This window comes from Macrobrachium rosenbergii, chromosome 22 (assembly GCF_040412425.1).
Source record: "Macrobrachium rosenbergii isolate ZJJX-2024 chromosome 22, ASM4041242v1, whole genome shotgun sequence".
NCBI classification, from domain to species: Eukaryota; Metazoa; Arthropoda; class Malacostraca; order Decapoda; family Palaemonidae; genus Macrobrachium; species Macrobrachium rosenbergii.
In genome coordinates, this window is record NC_089762.1 from 22,277,621 (window position 1) to 22,289,755 (window position 12,135).

At 39.5% G+C, this 12,135-nt stretch overlaps 1 protein-coding gene across 28 annotated transcripts in view; it reads right to left on the reverse strand.

Moving 5' to 3' along the window:
* Positions 1-1,940: 1,940 nt before the first annotated feature.
* The window catches only part of LOC136850637 (uncharacterized), a 379,925-nt gene continuing 369,730 nt past the window's right edge, over positions 1,941-12,135 (reverse strand). For all 28 annotated transcript variants that reach the window (XM_067124380.1, XM_067124382.1, XM_067124371.1 and 25 more), the window contains one exon: positions 1,941-2,470. In XM_067124380.1, the coding sequence (XP_066980481.1) occupies positions 2,396-2,470 (75 nt within the window). In that variant the 3' untranslated portion in view covers positions 1,941-2,395. The remainder of the gene's footprint in view (positions 2,471-12,135) is intronic.

The window sequence follows — 12,135 nt, forward strand, 5'->3', positions numbered from 1 at the left end:
TGCCTGTACTTATAAAGTGCTTTTGGATAAAGCACTTACCTTGACTCCAGTCACTAGCAATATAGGTAAATGGACTGTATATGCATACCATGTTTATTAATCCAGCAAAATTTCCTACATCCTTGCCATACATATTTGTAAAAAAAAAAGTAAAAACAATATATACCTATAATTAACCTACATATCCCAGGAGTATATAAATAAGACATTTAAAACCTTCCATAAAGCTTTGGGCGGTAAAGCCAGGAAACTTAATTAAACACAAAACAAAAACATTACCTGCAAAGGGAGGGCAAACAAGTATGTACACCCAAAAACAGTTCTACAGTACTGTATAAAATGCCAGGTAAAACTGCTTTTAGCTTGCCAGGAATTGGCACCTTCTGAAAGGTTTGCAAAAAAATTTTTTTTTTTTTTTCATTTATTTAGGAAAGGTTAGAATATTATTTTGATCACTTCCTGTTTGCATGTACTAAGAGCTTGTGTGGGTAGAGGAACTGTGTTATTTGGTTTTTCCTGAGATAGGTTGCAAGTTTGCTACTGTACCATATGGTAATTCTGTGGCTGCAAGTACTGAGAGAGAGTAGAAAAGAATATCAAATGTCTCATCCTTTTTGGTGTTTTATTGCTGTCAGATTATTTTGTGACAACTGTTGTTATATGCATGAGAGAGAGAGAAAGAGAGAGAGAGAAAGAGAGAGAGAGAGAGAGCATGTCTTGATGTAAATGGCTACATAAGACATATAAAATATTGTCCATTTAACCCAATAGGTAATCATCTATTTGATAATTGATTTCTGTACATAACTTTTACCTTACAGCAGAATGAGATGTTGAATGGTCTTACTATAGACCCCATGGCAAGAAGCTACACCAAATAATGGCATCATATGAGCAATGGTAATATTGAGAAGTATAGGTATTTTTCAGAATTACTTTTTGACATATTTTAACAATACAAATGGTAATCACCTGGCAGAGTGACAAGTCTATTGGCCACTCTATACCAGAAGGTATGATATTGCATGGGATATTATTTGAGAGTTTGAATGTTCATTACAGACAAGTATTGAGGCATTTCAAACTAACATTTCGTGAAATAAAACAATGGTTTGCCATAATTTAACAATAAAATCACCAAAATTACAAAATAATACTGTACTTCATTTTTCAAGTCCTCCAACTTTCAAGTTTCTAAGAATGAGCCACTGTTTTTTTTTTTCTTGCAACTTGTGGCTGCAAGTCCTACCCAACTTCTTGATGCATCCCTAGACAGTTTTGCATGGTCCTCAGCCTAGTTGCCAGTTAGCTTTGTGTATGGATGGAAGCTCCTGAACTTTGCAACAATTTTTTTTAAGTTGTCCCTGGCCCATGTCAGTTAGCTTCCCACATACATCTAAGCTGTTGAGCTTGTGACTACATATTTTAAAAGCCAATGAGATGGTTATAAACAGCTATATAATAATTCAATGACTTGTAAAAACTTGTACTGTACTGTATAATAAAGTCAAATGTTAATCTATATTGTGACCTGTGTCTTGGAAGTAGTCCCAGTGTCAAACAACCATTAAAAGCTATCTTATGTAGTCTCTACAATACATATAATATATACAGTATATCACTATCCATATACTGTATATGTTTAGGTAGTTCCTTGATATAACTGGTCCTCAAAATAAACACCACCACCATACGATATTTTTCAGTCCTGTTTTCTACATCTGGACAAAAAAGCTCTTACCTACATTCACAATTTATCACACAGATTGCAATTAATTAAATTTGTTAAAATCAGTCAACATTTCTTGATGCAGTTACCAAATAGACATGCTGCTATATACTGTATTATTTAACAAATAAACATGCATAAAACTTGAAAACGAAAAACCCAAGCTTAAACTTGGAGATATCATTTCATATACTGAAGTAAAACAATTTCAGATGTCAACATATACATGGTATCTTTATTGCTTACAATTGTTATGGCAGAAGTCAACTAGTCATTCAAAGAAAATCACTGTACAAAGCTCAAGAGGACACATCATACTGATATCTTAATTAGGCACTAAGAACACTCACTTTTGGCAATGATATGGCTATGTAAATTATCTAAATTGTTTTTCAACATATTTACATGTGACTAAATCTGAAAGTATTTAAAGCTATTCCAGGCAAGCTTTACAATTTATTTTAAATTCTCTTTGCATATGCACAGCATGTGCACAGCTAAACAGCAATTCTGTACAGTAATTCAAGTAGATTAGCATCTGAATGTGCCATATGAAGAGAAAAAATACAGGCACAGTTGTCCACACAAAGCTTGGATAAGGCAATCTGAAGCTTAATGAAATTTTTCTTTATACTCAAAATCCTTTTACATTACCACATGCACATATCAGTTATCATACTTAGCTATGGATCGCCGTATAGCATTAACCACTTGCCATGGATCATGGATCCTGTACACAATCTGGAAAACAATTAACATATTTTAGTCAAGAACTACATGTCCATTTTTGTCTATCTATGGGTATGCCCCCATAGCTTTTAAATTTTCACATCTACAGTTTAGATGACATACAGATATACAGTACTGGACAGAGCCACTAAAAGTACTATCTCCTCACCACAGAACAATGTGAACTTGTTTTTGTTTCTTCTTATGGTAAAGATAACTAATCTACATCTACTGTCAAGAGAAGAGTCTGAACTGTGGGTTTAATTTACTTCTTTACAAGCTAAACTACTGGTTTGAAATTAAAATTACAAGTTTTATTGCTTCTGATAAATAAAGGAAAGCATGAAATATCAAAGATTATATATAAATAAATTGTGTAGATAAAAACCATTGTTTTACTTGAAACTATCACTTTTGGCATGAATGGATAATCAGTGACGAGTTTAAAAAGATCAGTCATAACAAAAATAGTTTAACCAGTCAACCAAGTGCTTACAGTGCATGCTCAAAGGGTTTTTTTTTAAAGAATGAAGTTTAATTATAATTCATTTAAAAAAATAAAGCTTCCTAAAAACTCTCAATAACTTGACGGACTGATATTGTTGAAAATTCTGACAAAATTTGTTTTCAGGTACAGTATTTATGTCTAATACTTGGAACTGAGTGTTGACTGAAATTTGTGCATTCACACAAAATATTCTATGGTTAAGGAAGAAAAAACTTCAGCTATGTCGGCAGCTGCTCCTGGCAAAGGTTATTCTGAAATAAAACCATTGTTCTCTAGTCTTGGAAGGGGTCATAGCCTCTGCACCATAGCCTTCCACTGTTTCAGGCTAGCGTTCTTTTGCTTGAGGGTGCATTTACAGAACACTTTTCTCTCAATTTATTCTTCTGCTTGCTTTTCTCCATCAAGTGCACTGGGCAAACATAATAAAAAGACAAAGAATGCATAATAGTTTATCAAAAGGTTGTCATTATGTTTATCTTCATATTTGATCATTTTCAAAACTATCACTACTTGTTCATGTGAGTATGTGATGTTTCTCTCTTGGGATTCATAAGCGCTTGTTAAGATATCTTGTATAATGTAACCTTGACCCTGCTTATCTTTTTTCAAATACAGTATCATTACTTCTCCGTATTCAGAAATGTGCCTGGCCTCTCCAGTTTCTCTGTGTCTATAGCTGAACTATCTTTCCACATTTTTGTAGGTTAATGTGCTTTGTCTATGCATGGATTTTTAATTATTTTCTGCTTCTCTGCTTGTGTTTTTCCTCGGGAGAGAATGTTGTCGTTATTTATTTATCTTCACTACTTAAACTTGGGCTTTCAGACAATATTTTTTTTTTTTTGCATATTTGCCAATTTGTCCTTTAAATTAACTGTGATTTTAATTTTGTTCTGTTCCATGTCATTATTTACATTTATTAAAATTCTAGTGTTTGACTTTCCTAGTCTTAGTGAATTAACATTTTTATATATGTAACTTAACAAGTAATTACACTGCCTACAGTTTCACTCGCTGGCAGCTTAAAAATTTCAAAATTTCTGGTAGTGTCAGTGTAGGTGACTAGACCTCGCCCACTTTCAGGGTAAGTGAGGAACGACTTCAGCAGAGAACTCAATTGTTTTTTGTTTCCGACTGAAGTTCTGAGAGAGAGAGAGAGAGAGAGAGAGAGAAGAGAGAGAGAGAGAGAGAGTTTGAGAGAGTGTAATTGTCTGTCTGTTGGAAGAGGGATGAGGTCGTTAGTTTTTTACGGCGCTGTCTGTTTGGAATATGTGAAGGATTTTTCGGTTTTTGAGTGAGTCTTGAGTCAGAGCTAGTGCCGGTCAGTGTTTTTGGTCTTGGACAGTTTTTTTGTGTGCTTTTTGAGAGTTGTTGGTTTTCTTGTTAGTGTGCTGTTCTTTGTTGTGTATACATAGTTCTATCTTCTTTTTTATGTTTCCTTGTTTTGTTTGTGTGGTTTTGGGTGCTGTGTTGGCGACCGTGGGCCTTACTCCATCTTCCAGCAACCGAGGATCAGGGTGAGTGTTGTGTACTGTTTTTTGTGGTTTTGAATTCCGCCACATAATATTTGGCGCCCAACGTGGGGCTGTTGTATAATTGCTGTTAGGATTGTTTGTGGTGGGTAGAGTGAGAGTAAGAGGTCAGGATGAGTGAGATAGAGAAACTGAGAGAGGAACTCTGGGTGGCTAGGGAACTCCAGGGTAGGCTGGAGGAGGAGAATGGGAGGCTGAGGAGTGAGAATGAGGAGTTGAGGAGTCAGTTGGAGGAGATGGGGGTAATGCTAAGGAGTGCAAAAGAAGAAATGAAAGGGTAAATGAAAGAGTCAAAAGAGAGGATGGATAAAAAGTTGGAGGGAATGATGAAAGGTGTGGAAGAAATGGTGAAAGGTATGTTCAAGGGTGTTTTTGGAGAAGGGGCTGTTGGAGGCAGGTTCTCTGGAACGTGTGAAGGGGCAAGAGAGAAAGAAAAGGAGGAAGAAGTGAATGGAAGCGTGAGTGATGAAAGTGATGTGGAAATAGGAAGTAAGAAACGAGAGAATGAGAGGCAGGGTAAGGAAAAGGGGAATGAAAAGCAAGGGAAGGAACAGAGGAAAGTAAGGATAAGTCAGGGGAAGAAAAAAGGAAGAAGGGAAAAGGAAAGGAAACTGGTAAGAAGGGTAAGGAAGTGGGAAAGGCAGGAAAGAAGGGAGAGGGTAAAAATAGTGCTGATAGTGAGGTGGATGGAGGTGAATGGATAAAAGTGGATAAAAAGAAGGGGAAGAAGAGTGTAATGAGTAAGATGAATGTAAGTGCGGAAGTGGACTCTTTGTATTCGGAAGAGGGTATGAAAGGACAGAGTGAAAGTAGCGAAAGTGAGAGTGAAAAAGTGAGAAAGGCTATGTATGTGAGGGAGGTACCCGGTGTGAAAGGTATAATGAGTATGGAAGTAGGGATGTGTATGATTTCTTTAGGGAGTATGAAAGGTTTGTCATGATAAGTATGGGGAGAGTAAGAGAGTGTGGGCACGAATTGGGAGAATATTTGACTGGGTTTTGCTTGATATGTATGGGGTTATTATGAGTGTGGGAGATGTTGAGTATGACAAGGTGAAAACTAGACTAGTTGAGCAAGCGAGGCGTATGGAAAGCGAGTGTTAAGTATAAGAGGAAGAATGGATTTGATGAGGCAAGAATGAAAGCTGGGGAAACCTTGTCACTGTATGCTTGTAGGCTGGAGACGTTGGCGAGGAAGAAGTTTGGGGATGATGGGATAGATGAATGTAAGGAGTTAGTACGAAAGTTGTTAGAGAGTGCCAGATGGAGTGAGAGAATTTGTGAACTTGAAGCGGAAGGAGAAGAAAAGATGGACGATTGAAAGGTTGACTTGGGGAGAAATTTTGGAAATTGTAGAAGATTATGAGCTTGACAGGGTTATAAAAGAGAGCAGAAGTGTGAGTGTAAGGGCTGGGGTAGATGAGAGAGTGCCAGAGTTTGGAAGCTTTAGGGATGCAGTGTTGAGGGGCCCAATGAGAATGGCAGATAGTGTAATAGATAGGAGTGTAAGAGCAAGTAATGTGGAGGTGCCAGTGAGGATGAATGGTGGGTTTGTAAGGGAACAATGGGTTGGACGGGTTAGGGATAGTAGTGTACAAAGGGGAAGGTGGTGGTGAGTGGAAGTCGAGCGAAGTGTTTTAGATGTGGAAAGGAAGGACATACAAAGAATGAGTGTAGGTGGGCTTTAGGAGCGTGTTTGTGTGTGGGCAACCGGGACATTTGGTAAGTGAGTGTACGAAAGAGGGGTTAAATGCTACAGGTGCGGACAGGTGGGTCATATTGCTAATGGTTGTAGGGGTACCCGAGTGAATGTAATATGTGGCAACTGTGGTAAGAATGGGCATTATGCGAGAATGTGTTCAGAACCGAGAGCGAAGTGTGTCGAATGTGGAATGGAAGGGCATGTATCAAGTGTATGTAGACGAAAGAGGGTGACTGTGACAGCGAATTCAGGGAAACTGAGTGTGAAGGGGGTTCAAATGGGTGGATCCTCCAGGATGCAAGCGGTGCGTGATGCATGTACGTGAGGGGTTGTTGCATGAGGAGGTTTTGCTGGAAAGACTGACGAGTGCATGAGTGTGCAAGTGTGTTGTAAGGGGTAAGATTGATTGCCTTAATAGATACCGGGTGTAGTATGAATGTCATATTTAAGAATGGATGTGAGAAATTGAGGAATACGTGTGAAATTAGGAATTGTCAGGGGAAGTAAGAGGATTGGAAATTTAGGGATAGCAGTGGTTGGAAGAGTGTGTGAACGGTTAGAAATTGGGGTGTAATGATGGATGAAAGTGATTTTTGTGTGATTGAGAGTATGAATGATAAATATGATATTTTATTGGGATGTGAGTTTTTGAAAAAATGGGATGGTGGTCCGTCCTAGTATGAATGTAATTGAATTATGTATGAAAGGGGATGTGCTTGGGGATTTGTATTTTGGGAAGGATGGTAGGGTTGAGCAAAAATTGTGGAAGAGAGTGCCTGTAATTGCGACAGAGAGGGTAAAAAGTGCCACATGAGATTGGAGAAGTTGTGAGTGTGAAAGTGGCATGGCTGGATAGCCTCAGGATAGCCAACAATGATAGGTGTGAGTATGTAGTTGAGGGAATAGACATAAATAAATTAGTCAGGGCAAATGTGTGTGTATATGATGGGGTTTTGAACATGGGAGATCCGAGGGTATATATAACGTCATTGCCGAGTGTCAGGAAGAAGCGAGTCCGAGGAATATGTGAGGGAGATTGCGTGGGAATATTACGTACATTGGTGAATGTGGATGATGAGAGGTACGTGAAGGTACGGCAGGTGATGACAGGTGATTTGAAAGGAGTTAATGATTGGACGTATGAGGAGTTGAAAGAAAGAGTAAAGGTAGATGAAAATGTAAGTGATAACGTAAGAGAACGATTGAGGAGAATGTTGTGGGATAGGCAGGGGGCATTGAGTCGTGGAGACGAGGATTTTGGGGGATCGAAGCTTCCAGAATTTAAAATAGTTCTGAAGACGACACCCCATATATCAGCGTCCCCGACATTTTTCTCCGTCTATCAATCGTGAGATAGAGGAGCAGTGTGAGGAGCTTGAGAGGGTGGGAGTGATTGAAAGGAGTACGAGCGCCTGGAATAGCCCCATTGTACCAGTACGTAAGCCAGATGGAAGTTTGCGAATGTGTGTGGATTATCGGAAGGTGAATGAAGTAACTGTGAAAGAGCGATTCCCGATGAATGTGGTGTCTGATTGTGTGTACAAGATGAATGGAATGAAAGTGTTTACAAAATTAGATCTGGTAAGGGCTATTACCAGATGCCTCTGGAGGAAGGAGCAGGCATATTACGGCCTTTTCTAGTAGTTCCTGCCACTACCAGTTCCGGAGATTGAGTTTCGGACTGGCTAATGCGCCTGCTGCCTTCAAAGGGCAATGAATGTGGTTCTGGCTGGGTTTGATCGCAAGAAGGTAACTGTTTTTATAGATGATATTTTGATTGCGGAAAGTGAGACTGTAGAAGAGAATATGGAACTGCTTGAACGAGTGTTAGAAAGGTTGGAAGAAGTAGGAATAAAAGTAAAACTTGAAAAGTGTGCTTGGTTGGCTGGGAGGTGGAATTCCTAGGGCATATGGTGAGTGGAAGAGTATATATAGTTAAAAAGGAATGCTGTAAGAGGTGAAGAGTGAGTGATAAGTTCGTGAATAAGTCAAATTTGACTCACCAAAATGGTCGAAAAAGGAATTTCCACGTCCCCGGACGTGCGTGAGTGAGTTGAAAGGATTTTTAGGTTTAATTGAGTTTGGAAGGAAGTTTATAAAAGATTGTTCAGGGATCAGGGAAACCACTTACTGAATGGACGGGGAAGAGAAATTGTGTAAGATTGAAATGGGATGAGCGAATGATCGAAGCGTTCGAGAGATTGAAAGAGGAGGCTGCAAGAGACGTGACGTTGGCTTTCCCGGACTATAGTGAGAATGCGAATAAACTAGAACTGTATACGGATGCAAGTAAATATAGTATGGGAGGATGCTTGGTACAAATGCAGAAGGCGAATGGGGAGAACAATTGAGAGTAATTGCGTATGTGAGCAAGGCGTTTGGAAAGGCAGAGTTGAAATATTCGGTGATTGAAAAGGAATTGGCTGCAATAAGGTTTTGTGTGAAAGCGTTGAAAGTATTTTTGTATGGGGTAGATTTTGTGATACGGACGGACCATCGACCGCTAGTATATATGGTTAAAAGGAGAGTGTGAATGCTAGAATTGCGAGAGAACGATAGAGGATTTGAATGAGTTTAGTTTTAAGGTAGAGTATGTACAAGGTAGACAGAATATTGTTGCAGATGCTATGTCGCGTATGTGGACTGAACGAGATGATAGGGTTAGGAGCGACTGGGACCCGGACCAAGTACCTGTAGGATTTGTGGTAAAACAACAGTATGTAGGGGAGAATCGAGTGTGGGAATGTCTGTTTGGGGGTTGAGTAATTTGGAAACAAATGGGTTGATTGATGGAGTACCTGCAAGCATGAATGAGTTACGTGAAAAGGTGATGAATGAGATGCCGGAAGGAGGAGTGCGTGAGGAAGGAAGGGAATTAGATGAGGAGGAAAAGTTAGTGAAAGTGTTGTTGGTAGTGGCTGAAATGTTTAAAATTACAGTACGATTGTTCTTTGGATGGAATAGGCCGGTGGAGTATAAAGGAAGGGTGAATGAAAATGGTATGAATGTGATTTTAAATGTTCACTGTGGAAAGGATACTTGTAGCTGGCTGGTTAAGAAAGGTGATTGTGGGAAAATGAGGGAATAAGGGGTAGGGTTGAGGATATCGTTGAAGATGAATGCGATGAGGATGGTTGTGAGGAAGCTAAGCAGGTGAATGTAGCCGTGAGAGCGTGTATGCATGAAGCGAAAGGTAAATTAGTAACAAATGTAGTGGTGGATCAGAATAAATATTGTAGTTTGGTAGACACGGGAGCACAAGTGTCGTTAGTGAGTAGTACAGTAGTTAGTGAATTGGAAAGGTGCGATTGGGATATAAAAAGAAAATCAACGAGTGTAAGGATACATGGTTTGGGACAAGGGAGTGTGTTAGTATGGGAGGAGGTACAATTAAAAATTCAGTTAGGGGATTTGAAATAATACATAATTTTGTAGTCATGGATGAGAATGATATGCCAACATGTTTTTTATTAGGAATTGATTTTATGAGAATGCATGATATAAGTGTGGATGTCGGAGGGGAATTTTAGGAAAGGGCGGCAGGGAAATAACGAAGGTTAGGAGGGGATGTGTCTAAAACTAGTTTTGTAGGTATGGTAGATATTGCAAGGAGTGAAAATGATTTGTTGAGTGAAGAGGAAATTAAGCAGATGCAAAATCAGTGCATGAAAATAAATATGTTAAGAGAGTGTGTGTTAGGGGTGTAAGAGTAGGAAGTTGGCCGTCTGAGTTAGAAGTGTATAAGCGAAGTGCTAAGAGATTTGTTGTATGTAAAGGTATAGTTTATTTTTGCATCAGGAAGGAATATGGGATGGGGAAGTGTATGTGCCAGTGTTTTTCGGAAGACGCAGCCGTGGGTATGTGTTTATTAGTGCATAATAGGTTTGGGCATCTGGGGAAAAATAAATTATGGGAATGTATGAGAGAGAGATTGTATGTGCCTGGATTGAATAAAATTTGTGCGGATGTAGCGATTACGTGTGCGGACTGTCAGAAGGGTAAGTATCAAAGTGTGCATGCGAATCCACCTGTGTTGCGATTGCAGATGAAAGAGTTATTTGAGATGGTTGTGATTGATTGTGTGTCGTTGCCTGTGACTGCTAGAGGACATGTGGGAATGGTTGTAATGGTAGATCATTTGAGTAAGTTTGCATATGCAGTAGCGATTCGGAACAAAAAAGAGTGAGACTGTAGCGAGAATGGTGGGTCAAGTGATGTTGCCAATGTGTGTGTGCAAGCCGACGCGAATGTTGAGTGACAATGGGCCTGAATTTGTTGGATGGGAGTTTGAGCAAATGTTGCGTGATTGGGGCATAGAACATGTGTACTCTACGCCGTATATGCCCAGTGCGAATGGATTGGCGGAACGAACGGTGAGAACGTTGACAGAGAGATATTACGTATGATGAGTGAATGTGATAATGATTGGGATGTAAACGTTGGGCGAGCGTTGTGGGTATACAACGCCACTGTGCATAAGGGTATTGGTATGTCTCCGTGTAAATATGTGTTAAATTTTGAAAAGATAGTGAGACCGAGATTGGGTCTATCTGAGAATGATAGGGAGGTATGGAAGAAGGCGCATGAAAGGTTTGAAAGTTACAAGGTGGGCGAGAAAGTGTTGAAAGAAGTAATCGAGAAAGGGCGGTTGAATGTAAATAAAGTGCGTGAAAAATTTGAGGGTCCGTATGAAGTGTTGGAAGTTGGTCCCAGTGGGCTTAGTTATGTTGTAGGGAAGTATGTGTAGATGGTAGTGTGAGAGAAATGCGAGCGCATCACAACCAATTGCGTAGATGGAAGGATGTGCGGAATATGTGAGAGAGAATGAGGTGTATAAATGGTTGAAATTGAATGTGGGTGAACCAAGTATGCATGAGAGCTTGTGTATGGAGGATCAGCAATTTGTTTTGATAGAGTATGGTAAAAAACTTAAGAAAGGGAAGAACGTAAGTAAACTGAATGGTCGTAAGTTGTGTGATAGGGGTGTGAGTGCCAAAGTGAAAATGAGTGATAAAGCGTGTAATATATGGATGAATGGGATGGTATGGATAGAATGTATAGCATATCTGGGTTTGATATAACTGAGTTGACTGAACGTGTAGGGGTGAGTGAATGGTTGGAGATGAGCGAAAGTGTAAGAGTAAGAGAGCGTAGCAGTAATAGACGAGTGATTGAAAGCATGAATGAATCGTTGCAAGAATTGGAAAGGTCAATGAGCGAATGGGATGGGTTAGTTGAAGAACTAGGGGGAGGTATTTGGGAACGAGTTAGAGGGTATAGATGAGATTGTGGATGAAATTGAGAGTGGTAATAGTGAAGAAGATAGCGTGAATCTGAGAGAGAATGGAGGAGATGATGTGAATTTGAATGTTGCTGGAAGAGAGAATGATTCTGAGAGAATGATTTGCGTGCCAGCGAACAATTCTAGAGGACCTGCTAGTGAGCATCCGTGGGTGTTCGTAAGGCAATTTAAATGCAGTGTGAAAAGTGTTGGTTGGGAAATGCTAAAAGGGGGAGAAATATAGAGGGATGAAGAAAGTTTTTATTTGGCATTTCCCAACGTTCTGTGAGAGAGAGAGAGAGAGAGAGAGAGAGAGAGAGAGAGAGAGAGAGAGAGAGAGAGAGAGAGAGTTGGAGATTGTCTTAGTGAGTGCTTCTGTTGTTGGAAGAGGATGAGGTCGTTAGTTTGTTTTGGGGCAGTCTGTCTGTCTGTGAATATGTGAAGGGTTTTTCGGTTTTGTTCTTTTGAGTCTTGAGTCAGAGCTAGTGCTGGTCAGTTTTTTGGTCTTGGACAGTTTTTGTGTGCTTTGAGAGTTGTTGTTTTGTTTTGTTAGTGTGCTATTCTTGTTGTGTATAGTTCTCCATCTTCTTTTTTGTTTTTGTTTTGTTTTGTGGTTTTTTTGTGTTGCACCGTTTGCCTTACTCCATCTTCCAGC